The following is a 24,353-nucleotide window of genomic DNA, read 5'->3' on the forward strand; positions in this document are numbered from 1 at the left end:
CATGTGGTTTGTTATTAGATTAGATTGATAGTCCAGGTGGTGTAAAATAAATATTTGTTTTTTTTCTTCTCCTGGCAGACTCTTGATTTACTGTTAATCAAGTGAATAATATTGGAGATATTCCTCAGATCATTCATTTATTTGAAGATGATTCAATGTGTGCACTGCACAATCTTCTTTGCATGTAAAAAAGAAAATGGCATGTAAAATGATATTTGTTTCACCTGTGTATGAGAAAAAATCTGATCTTTTGACATCTTAGTGGACACAAAGCAAATAATTATAAAATATGCTATATAACATTATGTGGTGTTCATGGAAACCTTATTCAACCCATGTTTCTACACTGCAAAGAATGCTTAGTAAAGTGTTTAATTGTATCGTCGCTATTGGCTTACCTCTGTCTTGCAATAATCTTTGTGAGCAAACCTCGCAACCTGCCATTTTTAGACCTATGTAAAATGGAAATGCTTGTTCTTGTGTAAACACTTTCCTGTGGTAACAAGAGAATGGTTAGGAGATAGGGAATCTTTAAGTGAAAGTTCTCCAAAAAATGGAAACTATGTTATCATTTACTCACCCTCTTGTCATTTCAACCCGTATGGCTTACTTTCTTTTGCATAACACAAAATAATACATTTTGAAGAATCTTGGTAACAAAACAATGGTGGCACCCATTCCCTTCTATTGTATGTACACGAAACAATGCAAGTCAATGGGTACCATCGCTGTGTAGTTAACCACATTATTCAAAATATCTTTTGTGTTCTGCAGAAGAAAGTTAGTCATACAGGTCTGAAATGACCGAAGGGTGAGATGATGACAGCATTTGTATATTTGGATGACCCTTCATTTTAAGTAGTGATACACACTAATAAACCACTTTGAATTAAAACATTTATTTGCATAGCACAATATACACAGTTCATCAATTTGTTCATGTTGGTTTGGTTTCGCATTGATGTAAATGTATTTCTTTTAAAATTAGTCCATGGCTTTTTACAAAACCATTGTGGTGGTAAAAGATTATTCACTTATCAGTGCTGGAAGTGGGTTATTGTAAATTATGTCATTTATGCCCCATTTTCCCCGATAAGTTACCACTGATACAATTATTGTGGCTCCCAAATGGGCCTGATGTAAAGCCAACTGGATTTTATGAAGGATCAGCAGCAACCATTTAAATGAAATTATACAAAATAAAAATGATTATCTTGAACTTCTCAGTCCCAATGTTGTGGAGGGATATTCCTTATTATCCCTTTACATGGGTGATGGAATCAATTCCACTTATTTAATGAGGATGTATCAAAAAACCCAAACGGATCTGAACTTGTTGCACTTTTTTGACTTCATGTCAATATTACAGACAAATATAAACAATAACTTTAATTGTAACCAAGAAACAACTATGGTTCAAGCACCACAATAAATTATTCTCCACATGAACATTGAAGGGACTGCAAAAATAGATTTTAAGAAACCAAATGAAGTATGCAAATACTTCTATTTTTATCTTATTCTCTAAGGTCTTACGTATGACTATGAGCTTTTTGTCCTTGCAGTAAACAGGGGCCAAAGTTTTGCATTCAATTTGCATTCAATTTAGATTTAAATTTGCATTAAATTTATTTTGGTGACCTTCCAGAAGACATAATACCACAGCATATCAGACAAGAGCATTCATTAACATTTTTCTGTGCTATAACACATAAGTTTCAAAATAGTAATGGTTAAAATTACCTCTTATTAACATGTCTGCCATCTGTGTCCTGATGCCATTTGTCTCATCTGAATTCATTTAGATTAAAAGATTTGTGGCAAATGTTAATAAGGGCTCAACCTAGCTTATGCGTTTAATTTTAAAGTAACTCTGTTTTCTTTCTTTTAGGAATGTCTCTGGACTGGAATATGGGGTATAATAATGGTGTTAAGCTTAATAAACAATAGGTTTTGTCCATCAAAATCTCACTTCCACAGAAAGGAACTTCAAATGGCTCCATTTAATTTTTAATAAAAATCGATGAGGCATGGATTTGTGTCTGAACTAAACTGTTGAGGCAGGAAGACAAAAAACTCTGAGCTATTTAGTCGAGAACAATGATGTCCACTGTCTTGCGCTGGGTGGTCCTGTTGGCCTTCATCTCTCTGACCATTTGTGGAAACGTTCTGGTCTGCTTGGCTGTGGCCACTAGCCGACATCTCCACCGAATCAATAGCTGTTTTATTATATCCCTGGCCGTGGCGGACTTGCTGTTGGCCTTGCTGGTTCTACCAATTTCTGCCATGCTGGAATTACGCAATGGGAGATGGCCTCTGGGGGGAGTGTTTTGTAATGTTTACATTTCTCTGGATGTGATGCTGTGCACTGCCTCCATTCTTACTCTGCTGGCCATCAGTGTTGATCGGTATCTTGCAATCTCAAGCCCACTCAGCTATCCCAGGAGAGTCACGCCGTCACATGTGGCGATCACTCTGACAGGGATATGGATGTTCTCCATGGCTGTGTCTTTTCTACCCATTAACCTAGGCTGGAACACACCTGACTTCATAGTGCAGAACCTAAACTGGAAGATGTGGGATGAGGGAGAGGAAGGCAGGACCTGCCGCTATGAATGGAATAACAAATATGTGCTGCTGTTCTCCATTGGCATCTTCTACTTCCCTCTACTGGTCATGTGTGGAGTTTATCATCGCATATTCTGTGTTGCACGAGAGCAGGTATGTTTGGGTAACATTAACTTTTTTTAACATCTAAATTTCTAAATATTTTTTACACAGTCTGTGAAATTCAGACTGAATTCTTACAATCGAATTATGGGATTTCAAGCAATCAAGTTTGGCACTATAATTTTTTATATTTCACATGTCCTGACACAGTCAATATTACAATGCTTATGATCTTCATGATTTTATTTTCACAGAATGTTCTTTGAAATAGGATAAAACATTTAATGTAGAAATCATTGAAAAAAACTTTTTTTACAGGCAGAATCACATTTAATATAGAAACATAATGGGGTAGTTGATAGTCTAATATGCTATTTTATTTGATAAATATTACTATTATTGAACAATGTACTGTTTTCAAAATTTTGTCACACCAAACGACACATTTATTATTTATCAATTTAATTAGTTACAAATGCCATATTTGTATAGTGGAAAGTATATATGTTTCACATAAACTTAAATTTGTTATTACTAGACTTTGTTAATGCATACTTAAGTATTTTAAAATATTCGTGAATTGATGAACTGTAAAAAAAACCACTGTAGTTTACTTTATTATTTACTGAGGTACTGTAAGGTTAAACACTACAGTATGCATCAATATTTTAAATCAAGCTTAAAATATTAATACAGAAAATTATTTCGTATTACTACATTATATTGTGCTCTATTTTTAAGGATTTTTATCGTTGTAGGCCTGCAGGTTTCATTTCAAATTGCTAAAAACAATTTCTGTCACTTTTCTTTTTCTTTTTTCTCTTCACATATCTAGGTGTGTCGTATCCGGGCAGCCACTCCATCATGTGCTCAATCTGCAGCAGCTGTTCGGGAACACAAAGCCACAGTGACCCTGGCCTCAGTGCTTGGTGCATTTGTCCTCTGCTGGTTCCCCTATTTTACCTACTTCACATACATAGGCATGTGGAGGGAGACTCATCCGTCCGATCTCAGCCACTCTGTGGTTCTTTGGTTGGGATACCTCAACTCTGCATTGAACCCCATTCTGTACCCAGCACTAAATCGAGATTTCCGTCAGGCATATGGCCAGCTGCTTCACTGCAATTGGACTAAAATATTGAGAATATTAAGTTCAAGGCAAAATAGCATAATGTAAAAAGCCATATTTGTATAGAGATAAATGATATTATGTGAAAAAAATAATATTAACTTAAAATAATAATTCAAAATAATTTACCAAATAGTTGATCAAAAATGTCTCTTATGATTAGATTCATCATCAGTTTGATTCCTGGAAAGTGATTAAGTTTTCTGGGTAAGCCTGCACATCATGGAAGATAAAAAACATGGATGGAATTTTCATTGTTGAAGCCATGATGGTTGATCTGGTCAGTTTTATCAGGGCCAGTGCCATGGAAAAGAAGCTTCTCGTTGTTGTTGTGCTTGTTTGTCCTCAATGTGTCTCTTTTGGATTGTGTAGTTACTCCAATGTGTGCTGTTCTGCACTCTGTCAACCTGTTTAGATGAAAAAGGTGAACGTGATAAAAAACTGCTTCAGATAAAATCAGTTATCTGATTTATAATTTTATAATATATATATATATATATATATATTGAAAGAAAAAGTATGTGAACCCTTGGGGCTTACTTGGATTTCTTCATAAATTGGTCATAAAATGTGTTCTGATCTTCATCTAAGTCACAACAATAGAGAAACACAGTCTGCTTAAACTAATACCGCACAAACATTATACGTTTCATGTTTTTATTGAACACAACATGTAAACATTCATAGTGCAGGGTGGAAAAAGTATGTGAACCTTTGGGTTTAATAATTGGTTGACCCTCCTTGGCAGCAATAACCTCAACCAAATGTTTCCTATAGTTGCAGATCAGACCTGCACAACGGTCAGGAGAAATTTTGGACCATTCCTCTTTACAAAAGTGTTTCAGTTCAGCAATATTCTTGGGATGTCTGGTATGAATCGCTCTCTTTAGGTCATGCCACAGCATCTCAATCGGGTTGAGGTCAGGACTCTGACTGGGCCACTCCAGAAGGCGTATTTTCTTCTGTTGAAGCCATTCTGTTGTTGATTTACTTCTATGCTTTGGGTCGTTGTCCTGTTGCATCTTCCATCCTCTGTTAAGCTTCAGTTGGCGGACAGATGGTCTTAAGTTTTCCTGCAAAATGTCTTGATAAACTTTGGAATTCATTTTTCCATCGATGAGAGTAATCCGTCCAGGGCCTGAGGCAGCAAAGCAGCCCCAAACCATGATGCCCCCTCCACCATATTTCACAGTTGGGATGAGGTTTTGATGTTGGTGTGCTGTGCTGTGCTGTGCCTTTTGTTCTCCACACATAGCGTTGTGTGTTCTTTCCAAACAACTCAATTTTGGATTCATCTGTCCACAGAATGTTTTGCCAGTAGTGCTGTGGAACATCCAGGTGCTCTTTTGCAAACTTCAAACGTGCTGCAATGTTTTTTTTGGACAGCAGTGGCTTCCTCCGTGGTGTCCTCCCATGAAGTCCATTCTTGTTTAATGTTTTCCTTAATGTAGATTTGTCAACAAAAATGTTAGCATGTGCCAGAGATTTCTGTAAGTGTTAAGCTGACACTCTAGGATTCTTCTTCACCTCATTGAGCATTCTGCGCTGTGCTCTTGCAGTCATCTTTACAGGACGACCACGCCTAGGGAGTGTAGCAACAGTGCTGAACTTTCTCTAGACAATCTGTCTTACCGTGGACACATGGACATCAAGGCTTTTAGATATACTTTTGTAGCCCTTTCCAGCTTTATGTAAGTCAACAATTCTTGATCGTAGGTCTTCTGAGAGCTCTTTTGTGCAAGGCATGGTTCACATCAGACAACGCTTCTTCAGAACAGCAAATCCTGGCTCCAATTAGCTCTTGGAGAAGTCATTATTCTAGGGTTTCACATACTTTTTCCACCCTGCACTATGAATGTTTACATGTTGTGTTCAATAAAAACATGAAAACATATAATGTTTGTGCGGTATTAGTTGAAGCAGACTGTGTTTCTCTATTGTTTTGACTTAGATGAAGATCAGAACACATTTTATGACCAATTTATGAAGAAATCCAAGTAAGCCCAAAGGGTTCACATACTTTTTCTTTCAACTGTATGTGTTTGTGTCCTTTGGCATCAAGTTGAGGGTAGTTTCAGGCTGAGTAACCTGGGTCCACAACAAAATATGTACCAACAAGGGTGCTCAAAACAGAACAAAATAGAAAAAACAAATGCGGACAAAGGTTACACTTGATTTTTGGCTGGTACCATTCATTCCAGCATAGCTGCGATTGAAGCCATGATGGTTGACGTGATCAGTCGTATCAGGGCCTGTGCCATGAAGAGAAGCTTTCGTTGTTTTTATGATAGTTCAGAAAAGAAACTGGTCAACGTCATCAACATATTAAACTACAAAATAGAGCTAAACACAGGACCCACATCTGGAAAAAGGACATCCATAATAAACTTGATTGAGTTACTGTGATTCTGTGTGAGTGTCCTGTCCAAAACTGAAGTGAGGTGAATGTAGATGTCAACAATTTGGTCCATGTATACAGTCTATACCATGTATACAGTCTATACCATGTATGACTTCTTTTGGCCACTGATGAAGGACTGTGCAAAGAAAATAATAATAGGCCTAATTTGCCAGCCAATAATTACTATTAAGAAAACATGATACACGATTAATTGAGCACTAACAATCACAAACATGATAAAACACATGAGGTGCACAAACATTTTTGATCAGAATCATTAAGCTTTTTTAACAAAGAAAATGTACATTAGATTAGATATTGTGATCATCTCTTTTATTCCATATGGGAATGAAGTTTTCAATTTCAGTCTGATCATGTTTGTGATTGTTAGTGCTTTATTATTGAACTTTTGTTTTCTTTATACGCATCTTAGAAAAAAATTGCCACAGTTTCACCATGCTATGAGGAGAGAAAATAACTTTAATTGATACGAAATTAAGGAACGAGAGGGAAATTTCAATAGGATGGGAGTGAAAATGTGTTCCTACTTAACCTTAAATAACATAAATATGTATAACCATTTACATTTTAGAAAATTCAAAGAATATAACGCATCTCCATGACGCGTTGGGATTGAGAGTTAACGCTTCCCTTCCTTACATAATTTTCAACATTTTTGAATGTGTCACATTTGCTTGTAAGGAATACAAAAGTCCAGACATGGAATGGATAAATACAGAAGAAAGATGCAGAGATAACTGGTAACACTTCACAATGAGGTTGTATGTGTTAACATAAGTAAACTAAAAACTAACAATATGCCTACTTCTATAGAATTAACAAATGTTCACATTAATTTCAGCATCTATTTATACATTTATAAAATTTGTAACTATTAACAGTAGTTTATTGTATTGGCATTAACTAACATTTACAAACAGGCTACAAAAAACTATGGTCATTTATAGTTGGTTGTGTTAATAAACGCATATACTCAAGGTAACAAAAACAATTTTGGCGTCTTATCAAAAATTACCGCTTAATAAAGTAACTTACTCTTCCCAACTTAGAATGATGATTTATTAGGCTTATTTTATGTATTAAATCTAAAGATAAACTGAATATCTGCATCTGAAAAAACTTTGTCCGTTTTCCTCTTTATTTCACTTGACAAATGCTTTACTTAAACCGAAAAAATTGTACATCCAAGGTCACAAAAGTTGGTCCAACATTTACTTTAAAATTGCATGGGTAAACCAGAGAGAACATGCCTGAACAAATACACAACACTTTTAACCGGATAAGAATCTTTACTCAAATTATAACAGAACTGTACAAATAACAGAAAAAACAGCAAACAACCATTACAGTGGATACTTTTTATAAGTTTAGACATACAAAAATTTGAATGTTTTATTAGCCGAAAAAAGTTCGACTTGAAAAAAAACTGATTGTTCAATAATATTTTACAATTTTTAAAGAATTTGATTTATCATTTGCAAACAAAATCTCAGTTCCACATTGATGTGTTCTATTATATACAAATATCAAGTGTTATTTATACTCTTTTACATTCTAAATCAGTCAGCAAACCTTTATTTTATACTCAATATGTTACGAGATCAACTGTCTGGCCCATCATTTCCTTCCAGTGTGAAGGCAAAGAATATTGAGCATCTAAAAATCGATACAAGAAATTTCAACTTGTAATAATTTTTAAACATCATTGTACATGAGGACTACATAATCACTGTCTAAAAGACTACCATGAGTTTAAGATAAACTCACCTGTTTAATCTATTCTATACAGTTCAATCCACCCACTACCTCTTGAAGCCCGAAGACGAACAAAATCAACATTGTACTCATCATTATAAATCTTGATTCTGATGGAATTTTGTTTTTTTCTGAAAGGCCTTTTCCAGGTCATAATTGGTCATCATATCAAAGTTTTTCATGTGCTGATTTTAAATCCCTCACGTCTTTTGCTTCATCCCTTTCCACCCTACGGATCATGTCCTGAATACGACTTTCAGCCATGTGCACATCTCTCATCAGTCCCTCCAATGTGATGACAGGGTCTTGATCTTTGCTCTCATGTTTAATGCTCACCGAGAGCTCTCTCTGCATGGTGCTCAGCATTTCTGCATCCTCCTTAGTAAAATGACTAATGGCCGAATCACGGATTGGAATGTTCACATACTCCTTTAATATCAAGCTGTTGATCATGTCTCTGGCCTTATTCAAGTCCTGTGGAGAATCTCCGCACAGCTGAAACACGGCTGGTTCAATTTCCTCAACCCCGATCACAAACTCTTCATTTTTGGGAGATTCTGAAGTGTTTGAAGACATAAGTTCTTTTGTCCAGCCTGTGTGATAGAAAGAAACAGATAAGGATCAATTACATTAAACCTAACACATCAAAACAGAATCAAATAGCCACTTTTGTTGATTTAATGACCTTTTATCCTGTCCATAATCCCTTTTTCCTCCTCCAATTTTTCACCCGATCTTCGGAGCATGCTTTTGTGAAAATCAGTCACCATGTTCGCCTGGAATATAAGGAACTTTACCAGCTTTACACTCGACAGTTTCGCTTTCTTCACAAAGTCAACAACAGCATCAACCATTGCATCTGCAACATCTGCTGGGTTTGCTCTACCATGACCTGAAGGGTTAAAAACATGATTAATGTGTTTTATGATGAACAGGCTTTCAATTGCTACTTTAAAAAAATTAAGTTATATTAAGTAATTTGTTGTTTATATTATGTGCGAACAATGTGTCTACACCGGAAGTGGCATGGCACGACACATGGCTTGTTCTTATGGCATTGTTGCACCACATCGCTTCAGTCCGGTGTGGACAACTTTTGAAAATATAATGAATTCTGATGTGTTCTATTGTCAAATGTGTTATATTGTCTCTTCGGTGTAGACACAGTGTTGAATGAAAATAAATAGTAAAGATAACTCATCAAAAACCCTAAAATGCTCAAATTTGGGACAAAAGGTTATGTTAGAAAAATTATGAGTTCATTTGAATATGCAGTAACCAGTTTTAATGCTGCAAAAAGAAAGTTTTAATTGTTAGTTTAATTCATTGTAGTTGAAGCTTGTTGTAAAGTTTTACCTGCGTACATTTGTGTCTTCAATATGTATTAAATTATTTGATGTTTTACTCAAATTATATGGTAACCATACAAATGTACAAATGTTACCTGTGCCAAGAGCAGGGAAGGCAACAGAGGACAGTTGGTTTGCCTCGCACATCTTCAGAACAGACAAAACAACATCTTTAATTTCAGATGGTTGATTACGGCCCACAATATGGATGATGTTTCCACATGGGAGCCGCCCAGCTGACGTCACAATCTCTGTTTGCTGGAAATTTGATGCACTTACTGTATAACAAAAACAAAACACTTTTTACTAAAACGCTGTACAGTTAATTACATCTCTGGTTTAACTAAATGTTTAGCAGTAGAGATTAAATGATACATTTGAAGGAATACAAACCAGTCTGTAAACACTCTTGTTCAACCTGTAACCCTGCAGCCTCTAAAATTGCCTTTGATACACCTGGATGTCAAAAATAAATCGTTAAATTAAACACTTTTACTAGCTAAATAATTACATTCATTATATCTGCTTATAAATGATAAAAATTGTACCAACCTGATTTCAAAGAAAATGTCTGATTTGAAGAGTTGACAATGGCATCAGTGTTCTCTTTAGTTATGTCTCCTGATGATACCTCCAGAGTCACTTGACCCACCTGCATAGTGATGACCCCAAGAGAGGGAGTAGAGACTTTGCCCAGGAGGCCTAATGTAAAATGTAAATTTAAAATGATAACATACTATATTTATTTAGAGACAACAATGAAACCTTAAGACACTGATGAACATAGAGAGATGCAAAAAGTTAGCAAATGTCTGTGCTGGCTTTCTTAAAGGTTTTGTTTTAGGTGTAAAATGTTGATGTGATTGCAATCTTTTTGTGACTGGACTTGAAATCCTATGTCTGAGGATTCTGGCACCTGTGAACTCTTCCTGGAGTCGCTGCCCAGCTGTTTTAAGGAGTGCCTTGGAAATGGCACCGTTATTGAGGTCCAAGTCGTCAAATGTAGTGTTTACAATGACATCAGCCTGCAGAAAACAGAACAATACTTCAAAGTTTAATTGAAAATGCTCCATAGAAATTGACGCAAATCTGACTTGTGTGCTGGTACAGAAGTAAACCAGGATTAATTTACCTTTGCATCCTCAATGTTCTCCTTGCTCAGAAAGGTTTGTAGTCTCTCCTCTGTGGTCTCAAGAACAGTCAACCCATCATATCTCGCTGAACTGACACCAGTGTAGTCCGTTTCTTTTCTTCTGTGTACTTGCCTTTCAACATTTCTATGATCATAACTGTGATCTCCAAATTTTTGGTTTCTATTTCCTTGATTCCCTTGACCATGAAAGCCGTGATGTATGTGTCCATAGCTTCCATGCCCAAGAGGTTTCTTATGATGGGGGACATTCATTTTTGGGTAAAACGCAGCAAGCTCCTTTCTAATGGCTCTGTCGCTAATTCTACGTTTGTCTAAACTACGTCTATCTTTGCCTTTATCGTCCTCCTCTTCTTCGTCCAGCATGTGATCTTCCTGGAGAACAATCACAAATCCTTTTTCCTTCAGTAAAAATGACAACATATATCTACCTTCCTCCTTGAAGAATTTCTTTGCTCCTGCCTTCTTAATGATCAGCGTGTCCGTGTACAGAGCATCCGCCATCTTTTTGAAGAAACTCATAGCTGGCTGGACAAACCTGCGCTCTCCAGAAAGTTTGATCCTGGGTCTTATGGAATCAAAACCCACTGTCACCTCATCAGACTTCATAAAATGCTGCCAGTCATCTGATTTTCTCTCTTTCATAAATTCGACCACTGCATGTGACTTAACACGAACCAATTCATCAACTTTAGTGTGTTTCTCAATGAAGTCTTCTAAGTTGCGGCTGACCTCTGCTACTGGTTCTCTGAATCCAGACACTATTACTTTATCTCTTTGCAGTGAAAGATTTATCAACACTATCCTCTTCTTGGATGTATTGTATAAACTTTGCAGTTGTTTATGGAGATCTTGCCACTGTGGCAATGCAAGAACAGCCTTATCTTCAACAATGATGTCTTTAGACTGAAGAACCGTATTCAACTTCTTCTCTGCCTCAGAAAGGGCTTGTCGTGTGCTTCCAATCAAAACAAGATCTTCATTTTCTACAGTGTACACAGCACTTATTCCTTTAGCTAAAAACAGGTCTTTAGACATCTCATCACAATCAAACGATCTCAAGAACTCTAGTACTGAACGATCAACCTTTAAAGGCATCTTTTTCATACTTATTTTCTTCTCAAGGACCCAATTCTTGATGGTGAGAATTTCTGTTTGAAGGCCTGACAAATGCAATTTATTTATTTTCTTGTCGTAGTCAAGATGCAGTTGTGGAGAAGCAGTTAGGGCATTTTGCAGACCGTCTTGTTGAAGCAGAGAGTACATGACAGGTGTCACCTCCATAACCTCTGTGACGCTGCTCCTCTCTCTCTCCATTTGAGTCGATGCTCGATCTAACATTTTACCCACAACAGATTTCAGCCCATTTATGTTTTGTGTTGCACCAGCCATTGTGAGGGCCCCTTTAGACGCATCCATATATATAAAAACTTGATCTGTCACCAGTCCCTTGATATCACTCTCCGCTTTGGTCCACACATGGTACAACACTGGAAACTCAAAGGCGGTATAGTTGGATATAATGCTCTTAAAGGCGTCTGAGGCGTTCTTTGCCCAGCAATCAATGTGTCTTTTGGTTAAACCTTTCTGTTTCAGCAGTGCTGGATCAGGACTGAGCAGAAATTCAGATTTGTCCATGTCTATTTGGCAGAAATGTCTGATCATCTTATCACTGATGGAAGAAATTAGGCTTTTCTTGAGAAGGAACTTCCTGATAGCAGGATGTACACTGACTGTGATTGGTTCAGGCAGCTTCAATGTTGGTCTGTTGCTGCCATACAAGGCTGTGTCCAGGGATTTATAGTAGGGGTAGATCTTGACTGGAACATTGCTGATCTTATGCTCCATCTTCAAAACCTTATCCTTGTCTGACAAAAAATGAAAATGCAATGGAAATTATGTAAATGCTCTTAAGGTAAAAACTGGAACAAAACGTCAGCGTAAAAGAAAGGAGAATGGTCTTTAAGTAGGTTCACTAAAGCTCACTGGCTGCACAAAAGGATGCCGACTTTGAGATTTTATTTACCTTCTTCGTTTGTAAAGGTAATAATGGCTGCTTGCTCTAATGGAACTATGATGGTTTCTTCTACTGGTCCGCCCCATGTTTCAAAATACAGCTCAAGCAGCATCTTATTATTGGCCTCAGCTGAAAGATTCTCCACCCGCACACATGTGCTTCTCTCCAGGGCACGGACCTTCCAACCATAGTCCTGGAACGTTTTGTGTTTCTGGCTCTCTTCAACAAACTTTCCTAAGGCTTTTAGAAAAAAAATTGTACAGACAGTATTGATGACATGAATTTTATGAAAATGTTAAAATTACTGTAAACATATATAGTAAGAAACTAATTATAATAATTTTCAAACATAATAAATCTTACCACTGGGGCTATGAAAGATCACAACTGCTGTGTTTAATTCAGGTATAAGTTCCATGCTAAAGTCCTTTTCAGGAACACTACTGAGATTCTTCACCAAAAGAGCCAAAACATCTTTATTCGTTTCAACTGAAACATTCTGCAAAACCACAGCATATGACCCTTGAAGGTTTGCCTCTGCTTCACTTCCAGATGGAGCGGAATTTTGAGAGTGAACAGCAGGTGTCACCTTCACATCGTTTGTGATGCTGTTCCTCTCGCTCTCCATTTGAGTCGATGCTCGATCCAACATTTTACCCACAACAGATTTCAGCCCATTTATGTCATGGGTCGCACCAGCCATTGTGAGGGCCCCTTTAGACACATCCATATATATAAAAACTTGATCTGTCACCAGTCCCTCGATATCCCTCTCCGCTTTGGTCCACACATGGTACAACACTGGCAACTCAAAGGCGGTATAGTTGGATATAATGGTCTTAAAGGCGTCTGAGGCGTTCTTTGCCCAGCAATCAATGTGTCTTTTGGTTAAACCTTTCTGTTTCAGCAATGCTGGATCAGGACTGAGCAGAACTTCAGGTTTGTCCATGTCTATTTGGCAGAATTGTTTGCTCATCTTATCATTGATAGAAGAAATTAGGCTTTTCATAAGAAGGAACTTCCTGATGGCATGATGTACACTGACTGTAATGGGTTCAGGCAGCTTCAATGTTGGTCTGTTGCTGCCATACAAGGCTGTGTCCAGGGATTTATAGTAGGGGTAGATCTTGACTGGAACATTGCTGATCTTATGCTCCATCTTCAAAACCTTATCCTTGTCTGACAAAAAATGAAAATGCAATGGAAATTATGTAAATGCTCTTAAGGTAAAAACTGGAACAAAACGGCAGCGTAAAAGAAAGGAGAATGGTCTTTAAGTAGGTTCACTAAAGGTCACTGGCTGCACAAAAGGATGCCAACTTTGAGATTTTACTTACCTTCTTCATTTGTAAAGGTAATGATGGCTGCTTGCTCTAATGGAACTACGATGGTTTCTTCTACTGGACCGCCCCATTTTTCAAAATACAGCTCAAGCAGCATCTTATTATTGGCCTCAGCTGAAAGATTCTCCACACGCACACATGTGCTTCTCTCCAGGGCACGGGCCTTCAGACCATAGTCCTGGAACTTTTTGTGTGTCTGGCTCTCTTCAAGAAACTTTCCTACGGCTTTTAGAAAAAAAATTGTACAGACAGTATTGATGACATGAATTTTATGAACATGTTAAAATTACTGTAAACATATATAGTAAGAAACTAATTATAATAATTTTCAAACATAATAAATCTTACCACTGGGGCTATGAAAGGTCATAACTGCTGTGTTTAATTCAGGTATAAGTTCCATGCTTAAGTCCTTTTCAGGAACACTACTGAGATTCTTCACCAAAAGAGCCAAAACATCTTTATTCGTTTCAACTGAAACATTCTGCAAAACCACAGCATATGACCCTTGAAGGTTTGCCTCTGCTTCACTTCCAGATGGAGCGGAATTTTGAGAGTGAACAGCAGGTGTCACCTTCACATTGTTTGTGATGCTGTTCCTCTCGCTCTCCATTTGAGTCGATGCTCGATCCAACATTTTACCCACAACAGATTTCAGCCCATTTATGTCATGGGTCGCACCAGCCATTGTGAGGGCCCCTTTAGACACATCCATATATATAAAAACTTGATCTGTCACCAGTCCCTCGATATCCCTCTCCTCTTTGGTCCACACATGGTACAACACTGGCAACTCAAAGGCGGTATAGTTGGATATAATGGTCTTAAAGGCGTCTGAAGCGTTCTTTGCCCAGCAATCAATGTGTCTTTTGGTTAAACCTTTCTGTTTCAGCAATGCTGGATCAGGACTGAGCAGAACTTCAGGTTTGTCCATGTCTATTTGGCAGAATTGTTTGCTCATCTTATCATTGATAGAAGAAATTAGGCTTTTCATAAGAAGGAACTTCCTGATGGCATGATGTACACTGACTGTAATGGGTTCAGGCAGCTTCAATGTTGGTCTGTTGCTGCCATACATGGCTGTGTCCAGGGATTTATAGTAGGGGTAGATCTTGACTGGAACATTGCTGATCTTATGCTCCATCTTCAAAACCTTATCCTTGTCTGACAAAAAATGAAAATGCAATGGAAATTATGTAAATGCTCTTAAGGTAAAAACTGGAACAAAACGGCAGCGTAAAAGAAAGGAGAATGGTCTTTAAGTAGGTTCACTAAAGGTCACTGGCTGCACAAAAGGATGCCAACTTTGAGATTTTACTTACCTTCTTCATTTGTAAAGGTAATGATGGCTGCTTGCTCTAATGGAACTATGATGGTTTCTTCTACTGGACCGCCCCATTTTTCAAAATACAGCTCAAGCAGCATCTTATTATTGGCCTCAGCTGAAAGATTCTCCACACGCACACATGTGCTTCTCTCCAGGGCACGGGCCTTCAGACCATAGTCCTGGAACTTTTTGTGTGTCTGGCTCTCTTCAAGAAACTTTCCTACGGCTTTTAGAAAAAAAATTGTACAGACAGTATTGATGACATGAATTTTATGAACATGTTAAAATTACTGTAAACATATATAGTAAGAAACTAATTATAATAATTTTCAAACATAATAAATCTTACCACTGGGGCTATGAAAGGTCACAACTGCTGTGTTTAATTCAGGTATAAGTTCCATGCTAAAGTCCTTTTCAGGAACACTACTGAGATTCTTCACCAAAAGAGCCAAAACATCTTTATTCGTTTCAACTGAAACATTCTGCAAAACCACAGCATATGACCCTTGAAGGTTTGCCTCTGCTTCACTTCCAGATGGAGCGGAATTTTGAGAGTGAACAGCAGGTGTCACTTTCACATCGTTTGTGATGCTGTTCCTCTCGCTCTCCATTTGAGTCGATGCTCGATCCAACATTTTACCCACAACAGATTTCAGCCCATTTATGTCATGGGTCGCACCAGCCATTGTGAGGGCCCCTTTAGACACATCCATATATATAAAAACTTGATCTGTCACCAGTCCCTCGATATCCCTCTCCGCTTTGGTCCACACATGGTACAACACTGGCAACTCAAAGGCGGTATAGTTGGATATAATGGTCTTAAAGGCGTCTGAAGCGTTCTTTGCCCAGCAATCAATGTGTCTTTTGGTTAAACCTTTCTGTTTCAGCAATGCTGGATCAGGACTGAGCAGAACTTCAGGTTTGTCCATGTCTATTTGGCAGAATTGTTTGCTCATCTTATCATTGATAGAAGAAATTAGGCTTTTCATAAGAAGGAACTTCCTGATGGCATGATGTACACTGACTGTAATGGGTTCAGGCAGCTTCAATGTTGGTCTGTTGCTGCCATACATGGCTGTGTCCAGGGATTTATAGTAGGGGTAGATCTTGACTGGAACATTGCTGATCTTATGCTCCATCTTCAAAACCTTATCCTTGTCTGACAAAAAATGAAAATGCAATGGAAATTATGTAAATGCTCTTAAGGTAAAAACTGGAACAAAACGGCAGCGTAAAAGAAAGGAGAATGGTCTTTAAGTAGGTTCACTAAAGGTCACTGGCTGCACAAAAGGATGCCAACTTTGAGATTTTACTTACCTTCTTCATTTGTAAAGGTAATGATGGCTGCTTGCTCTAATGGAACTATGATGGTTTCTTCTACTGGACCGCCCCATTTTTCAAAATACAGCTCAAGCAGCATCTTATTATTGGCCTCAGCTGAAAGATTCTCCACACGCACACATGTGCTTCTCTCCAGGGCACGGGCCTTCAGACCATAGTCCTGGAACTTTTTGTGTGTCTGGCTCTCTTCAAGAAACTTTCCTACGGCTTTTAGAAAAAAAATTGTACAGACAGTATTGATGACATGAATTTTATGAACATGTTAAAATTACTGTAAACATATATAGTAAGAAACTAATTATAATAATTTTCAAACATAATAAATCTTACCACTGGGGCTATGAAAGGTCACAACTGCTGTGTTTAATTCAGGTATAAGTTCCATGCTAAAGTCCTTTTCAGGAACACTACTGAGATTCTTCACCAAAAGAGCCAAAACATCTTTATTCGTTTCAACTGAAACATTCTGCAAAACCACAGCATATGACCCTTGAAGGTTTGCCTCTGCTTCACTTCCAGATGGAGCGGAATTTTGAGAGTGAACAGCAGGTGTCACTTTCACATCGTTTGTGATGCTGTTCCTCTCGCTCTCCATTTGAGTCGATGCTCGATCCAACATTTTACCCACAACAGATTTCAGCCCATTTATGTCATGGGTCGCACCAGCCATTGTGAGGGCCCCTTTAGACGCATCCATATATATAAAAACTTGATCTGTGACCAGTCCCTTGATATCACTCTCCGCTTTGGTCCACACATGGTACAACACTGGCAACTCAAAGGCGGTATAGTTGGATATAATGGTCTTAAAGGCGTCTGAGGCGTTCTTTGCCCAGCAATCAATGTGTCTTTTGGTTAAACCTTTCTGTTTCAGCAATGCTGGATCAGGACTGAGCAGAACTTCAGGTTTGTCCATGTCTATTTGGCAGAATTGTTTGCTCATCTTATCATTGATAGAAGAAATTAGGCTTTTCTTGAGAAGGAACTTCCTGATGGCAGGATGTACACTGACTGTAATGGGTTCAGGCAGCTTCAATGTTGGTCTGTTGTTGCCATACAAGGCTGTGTCCAGGGATTTATAGTAGGGGTAGATCTTGACTGGAACATTGCTGATCTTATGCTCCATCTTCAAAACCTTATCCTTGTCTGACAAAAAATGAAAATGCAATGGAAATTATGTAAATGCTCTTAAGGTAAAAACTGGAACAAAACGGCAGCGTAAAAGAAAGGAGAATGGTCTTTAAGTAGGTTCACTAAAGGTCACTGGCTGCACAAAAGGATGCCAACTTTGAGATTTTACTTACCTTCTTCATTTGTAAAGGTAATGATGGCTGCTTGCTCTAATGGAACTATGATGGTTTCTTCTACTGGACCGCCCCATTTTTCAAAATACAGCTCAAGCAGCATCTTATTATTGGCCTCAGCTGAAAGATTCTCCACACGCACACATGTGCTTCTCTCCAGGGCACAGGCCTTCAGACCATAGTCCTGGAACTTTTTGTGTGTCTGGCTCTCTTCAAGAAACTTTCCTACAGCTGTTATAAATGTTATTTTACACAGTTTAGTGGAGACATACATTTTATTAACATATGAAAGGGGCCATATTACACAAATACGTATGTCTCTGTGTTTTTGGTGTGCTATATAAGTTCCCCTGGCATGTATTAGACGAGTAAAATTGCAAAAAATGTAGTTTCGGAAAAACAGATGATTTCTATCTAAAAGCAAACGCTCACCCAGACCTGCCTGAAACGCCTCATATGACCACGACCCCACAAATCTACGTCAGTTCATGGTAGAAGTTGACTAAGACCGCCCAAATGTATACGCAAGCCAGTACTGTCAGTACAATTGCTTTAGAACTTGATGTTCCAAATATGGTAAAAGGCGTCACATTTCTGTCACACACTTGCAGTGTTCGACCAAACACAACGCACTGGTTAACTGGCCATTCATAGCACACCTCGCTTTTCAGAGCGATGAGCTTTGTTAAAATCTGCGCGTTTCAGAGAGGTGGGGCAAAGAGGAAATTCAAACAAGCACGGTATGTGGAAAATACTGTGATTTTTAACCTAAAATCTTGTATACACATTGCATTACATCTAAAACAAACGATAATGTTTGTTTTAGCTCTTTCATATGACTCCTTTAAAGCAACAACGAGACGTTTTTCGATCTTAAAAAAATCTCTCTAAAATGATTTAGTGGTAGGACAAGTCTTAACTGGACGAATTGTACTGCTGTTGCTACCTAAACAGCCCTCTATCTTTTGAAAATCACACTTGTAACTTTGGTGTGCGGGTAAGTTTACAAGCCCTACCTGCTTTACGGCATATGTCACATTTTACTGATAGCCTGGGTGAAGTCAGCCAACAGCTAACAATAAGACGAAATGATCTAGTTCAACGCAAGTCTCCAAACCATCACCATGGTAGAGCCAGCAAATATAACAATGAGGAAAAGAGAGAGGGTGATCGGACACAAATCAATATCTGACGGACTTACACTCGGCAACGCAATCTGCAAGAAGCAACGGGTTGAAAAAAGACCGCGGTCAAGCCAGCCGCAGTTCGAAAATAGACGGTCAAGCCAGCCGCCGTCTAGATTCATTGTGCGCGCATACTTAATAAACTACGGTAATTTATAGAAACACCGCTTTTAAAGCTTTATTTAAATGCGGATCGTCTGTGTGTCTCCTAAATATTATATATTGTGTTTTAAGTTTAGAATATGTCGTTTTTGTAGTCATTTATGTATTTTTTTGAACGTTTGCATTATAATTTATGTTGACTAAAAAAGGCCTACTTTATAGTAAAAACAATGTCTCCGTCTAAAACTAGCCTATTATTATTGACCTTTGTCCTGCAAATAAATCAGTTTATCCAATTCAATTATTTGTCTAATATCTATACTTCTATGACAATTAACCATCGTTTTAATTCACGATATCTAATAAGTTTCACAAACGGATGGTCTCTTCCTGTAGGGGGCGTCCCACACTATATACACACCATATATGGCCTCATTTTACTGTAGCATTTGGGAGAAATTGTCATTTTTCAACTTTAAATCCCTATAGAAACTTCATTTCTTATAAGTTTCAACACATGATGGTCTCTTCCTGTAGGGGGCGTCCCACACTATATACACACCATATATGGCCTCATTTTACTGTAGCATTTGGGAGAAATGCTAAATTCTCAACTTTAAATCCCTATAGAAACTTCATTTCTAATAAGTTTCAAAATAGGATAGTCTCTTCCTGTAGGGGGCGTCCCACACTATATACACACCATATATGGCCTCATTTTACTGTAGCATTTGGGAGAAATTGTCATTTTTCAACTTTAAATCCCTATAGAAACTTCATTTCTTATAAGTTTCACCACAGGATGGTCTCTTCCTGTAGGGGGCGTCCCACACTATATACACACCATATATGGCCTCATTTTACTGTAGCATTTGGGAGAAATTGTCATTTTTCAACTTTAAATCCCTATAGAAACTTCATTTCTTATAAGTTTCAACACAGGATGGTCTCTTCCTGTAGGGGGCGTCCCACACTATATACACACCATATATGGCCTCATTTTACTGTAGCATTTGGGAGAAATGCTAAATTCTCAACTTTAAATCCCTATAGAAACTTCATTTCTAATAAGTTTCAAAATAGGATAGTCTCTTCCTGTAGGGGGCGTCCCACACTATATACACACCATATATGGCCTCATTTTACTGTAGCATTTGGGAGAAATTGTCATTTTTCAACTTTAAATCCCTATAGAAACTTCATTTCTTATAAGTTTCACCACAGGATGGTCTCTTCCTGTAGGGGGCGTCCCACACTATATACACACCATATATGGCCTCATTTTACTGTAGCATTTGGGAGAAATGCTCATTTCTCAACTTTAAATCCCTATAGAAACTTCATTTCTTATAAGTTTAAAAAAAGGGTGGTCTCTTCCTGTAGGGGGCATTCCACACACCCTAATAATCATGATGTCATTGAAGAATCGTTTTGTCTATATCGTTCCACGAAGAACCTTTAACATCTGAATTACCTTTTTGTTTCATGGTTTGTGTTGTAAGGAGGAGAAATTAAAAAATATATATATTGAAAGGGGTTTAAATCTTTTTTTAATTAATGTTAACGTCATACTTAATGTTAATGTAAGTGCTATACTATACTACATGTATAATTTATTACAATTGTTTTTACTTTAAAGGGTATTTACTTATAATTTCACCAATTTCGTCATTAAAATGTTATAATTGTTTGTGTTGTTAGAACATTTAGACATCAAACATACACAAATCATACAAAAGCAAAGCAGATTTGAATGTTACTTTTATAAAAATATGTATTTAGGTCCACTCAAAAAATTATATGGTGTGTATATAGTGTGGGACTCCCCCTACAGGAATGGACCATCCTTTTTTTAAACTTATAAGAAATGAAGTTTCTATAGGGATTTAAAGTTGAGAAATGAGCATTTCTCCCAAATGCTACAGTAAAATGAGGCCATATATGGTGTGTATATAGTGTGGGACTTCCCCTACAGGAATGGACCATCCTTTTTTTAAACTTATAAGAAATGAAGTTTCTATAGGGATTTAAAGTTGAGAAATGAGCATTTCTCCCAAATGCTACAGTAAAATGAGGCCATATATGGTGTGTATATAGTGTGGGACGCCCCCTACAGGAAGAGACCATCCTGTGGTGAAACTTATAAGAAATGAAGTTTCTATAGGGATTAAAGTTGAAAAATGAGCATTTCTCCCAAATGCTACAGTAAAATGAGGCCATATATGGTGTGTATATAGTGTGGGACTCCCCCTACAGGAATGGACCATCCTTTTTTTAAACTTATAAGAAATGAAGTTTCTATAGGGATTTAAAGTTGAGAAATGAGCATTTCTCCCAAATGCTACAGTAAAATGAGGCCATATATGGTGTGTATATAGTGTGGGACGCCCCCTACAGGAAGAGACCATCCTGTGGTGAAACTTATAAGAAATGAAGTTTCTATAGGCATTTAAAGTTGAAGAATGACAATTTCTCCCATATGCTACAGTAAAATGAGGCCATATATGGTGTGTATATAGTGTGGGACTCCCCCTACAGGAATGGACCATCCTTTTTTTAAACTTATAAGAAATGAAGTTTCTATAGGGATTTAAAGTTGAGAAATGAGCATTTCTCCCAAATGCTACAGTAAAATGAGGCCATATATGGTGTGTATATAGTGTGGGACGCCCCCTACAGGAAGAGACCATCCTGTGGTGAAACTTATAAGAAATGAAGTTTCTATAGGCATTTAAAGTTGAAGAATGACAATTTCTCCCATATGCTACAGTAAAATGAGGCCATATATGGTGTGTATATAGTGTGGGACGCCCCCTACAGGAAGAGACTATCCTATTTTGAAACTTATTAGAAATGAAGTTTCTATAGGGATTTAAAGTTGAGAAATGAGCATTTCTCCCAAATGCTACAGTAAAATGAGGCCATATATGGTGTGTATATAGTGTGGGACGCCCCCTACAGGAAGAGACCATCCTGTGGTGAAACTTATAAGAAATGAAGTTTCTATAGGGATTTAAAGTTGAGAAATGAGCATTTCTCCCAAATGCTACAGTAAAATGAGGCCATATATGGTGTGTATATAGTGTGGGACTCCCCCTACAGGAAGAGACTATCCTATTTTGAAACTTATTAGAAATGAAGTTTCTATAGGGATTTAAAGTTGAGAAATGAGCATTTCTCCCAAATGCTACAGTAAAATGAGGCCATATATGGTGTGTATATAGTGTGGGACTCCCCCTACAGGAAGAGACTATCCTATTTTGAAACTTATTAGAAATGAAGTTTCTATAGGGATTTAAAGTTGAGAAATGAGCATTTCTCCCAAATGCTACAGTAAAATGAGGCCATATATGGTGTGTATATAGTGTGGGACTCCCCCTACAGGAATGGACCATCCTTTTTTTAAACTTATAAGAAATGAAGTTTCTATAGGGATTTAAAGTTGAGAAATGAGCATTTCTCCCAAATGCTACAGTAAAATGAGGCCATATATGGTGTGTATATAGTGTGGGACGCCCCCTACAGGAAGAGACCATCCTGTGGTGAAACTTATAAGAAATGAAGTTTCTATAGGGATTTAAAGTTGAGAAATGAGCATTTCTCCCAAATGCTACAGTAAAATGAGGCCATATATGGTGTGTATATAGTGTGGGACGCCCCCTACAGGAAGAGACCATCCGTTTGTGAAACTTATTAGAAATCGTGAATTAAAACCACTAAACTTGTTTTGATCAAATAAAAATCATGGTTAATTGTCGTAGGAGTATAGATATTAGACAAATAATTGAATTGGATAAACTGATTTATTTGCAGGACAATGGTCAATAATAATAGGCTAGTTTTAGACGGAGACATTGTTTTTACAATTAAGTAGGCCTACTTTAGTCTACATATAATGCAAACATTCCGAAAAAAATACATACATTTCTACAAAAACGACATATTCTAAACGTAAAAGACAACACAGACGATCCGCATTTAAATAAAGCTTTAAAAGCGGTGTTTCTGGAAATTACCGTAGTTTACTAAGTATGCGCGCAAAATTAATCTATACTGCGGCTGGCTTGACCGTCTATTTTCAAACTGCGGCTGGCTTGACCGCGGTGAAAAACCGAAGGATACCTAACGTTAGCCTTCCTGCTATTGGATTTGAAAGTCTTATATGTAAAAAAAAATTTAATGTCCTGTACTTTTGAGCTTATTAGCAATTTGGCTGTGCTCAGGTTGTTTATTGCTGCACTAACGTTACTGGTTCACAATTTATGTAATGTTGCCGGGTCTCAATAGCTTACATAGCCTGATCGTGCCTCATCACAAATTTAGTGTTATGCTTGTAAATGATGACTTCCAAACCACAATAAATGTTTTATGGTCAAAATCTGCTGATTTCTTAGTTTGTGCTCTTAGACTAATGTTGTCAATATAAATAGTTACTGTGCTAGGCTGTATTCCCATAGCGAGTTGAGTGTGGGTTATTGATGGCACCCATTACACATAGCACAACGCCTGGTTGCGAATGTGTTTCCAAAATATAACTACAGAAAATGAATTACCTCGGTTACTACACACATTCACGTCCATGCGTTGTGTTTTGGAAGACTGCAAATGTGATATGTAGCTAAAATTAGCAAGATAGCTGCTATGTAGCTAGCACGCTATGCGCTAACGGCTGACAACCAACTGCTACCTCAGCATCTAGTTTGAGCTATTAGTATAGCCCAGTAGTATAATCCGCGGAGCCAAAAGAGTGCTTTAGTACATGCAGAGTTATGAAGAGACATGATGTAACAGCGGTTTCTGCCTAGTCAACAAATTCATGTGCCTTGCCCTTCCCACGTGGAAGCTTATACAGCGAAAAAATTTACGATATTTAGAACCGACAATTGCGCTTATCAACCAAATAGGGGAACCAAAACAGCTCGTTTTTGCATTAAATAGTGTTTACACTAGTTTATCGTTTAAGCCATGTCATATAGCTCCTATAAGTATGAATTTTGTTCAAATATGAAAGACCTATCATAACATATAAAAAACATTAAAAAACATACCACTGGGGTTATTAAAGGTCAAAACTGCTGTGTTTAATTCAGGTATTAGTTCCATGCTAAAGTCCTTCTCAGGAACACCGCTGACATTCTCCACCAAAAGAGCCAGAACATTTTTGCTGAGTTCATCTGAAACATTCTCCAGAACCACAGAATATGACTCTTGAAGGTTCTTGACATCCAGTTTACTTCCCGTAGGGACATTTTGC

At 37.6% G+C, this 24,353-nt stretch overlaps 2 protein-coding genes across 2 annotated transcripts; one reads left to right on the forward strand and one right to left on the reverse strand.

Moving 5' to 3' along the window:
* Nucleotides 1–2,100: 2,100 nt before the first annotated feature.
* hrh2b (histamine receptor H2b) lies at nucleotides 2,101–3,847 on the forward strand. Its single transcript, XM_056736045.1, has 2 exons — nucleotides 2,101–2,721; nucleotides 3,506–3,847. Exons 1-2 carry the CDS (start codon nucleotides 2,101–2,103, stop codon nucleotides 3,845–3,847), a joined length of 963 nt encoding a protein of 320 aa, XP_056592023.1.
* A 3,875-nt stretch (nucleotides 3,848–7,722) lies between these two features.
* On the reverse strand, nucleotides 7,723–24,269 carry LOC130411782 (protein mono-ADP-ribosyltransferase PARP14-like). Its single transcript, XM_056736661.1, is given in 15 exon segments — nucleotides 7,723–8,106; nucleotides 8,108–8,168; nucleotides 8,170–8,569; nucleotides 8,662–8,868; nucleotides 9,421–9,603; nucleotides 9,719–9,781; nucleotides 9,878–10,027; nucleotides 10,242–10,350; nucleotides 10,458–12,343; nucleotides 15,158–15,388; nucleotides 15,512–16,327; nucleotides 16,486–16,716; nucleotides 16,840–17,655; nucleotides 17,814–18,044; nucleotides 24,148–24,269. Coding segments are annotated over 15 exon segments (5,553 nt in total). The 5' UTR covers nucleotides 24,203–24,269; the 3' UTR covers nucleotides 7,723–7,992.
* Between the last annotated feature and the right edge of the window lie 84 nt (nucleotides 24,270–24,353).

Source organism: Triplophysa dalaica, chromosome 22, assembly GCF_015846415.1.
Source record: "Triplophysa dalaica isolate WHDGS20190420 chromosome 22, ASM1584641v1, whole genome shotgun sequence".
Lineage (NCBI taxonomy): Eukaryota > Metazoa > Chordata > Actinopteri > Cypriniformes > Nemacheilidae > Triplophysa > Triplophysa dalaica.

Bases quoted from the DNA above. Each gene is read 5' to 3' on its own strand.
- hrh2b (XM_056736045.1), top strand. From the start codon at position 2,101: ATGATGTCCACTGTCTTGCGCTGGGTGGTCCTGTTGGCCTTCATCTCT. The intron at 2,722-3,505 runs GTATGTTTGGGT...TCACATATCTAG, and splicing joins TCTGTGTTGCACGAGAGCAG to GTGTGTCGTATCCGGGCAGC.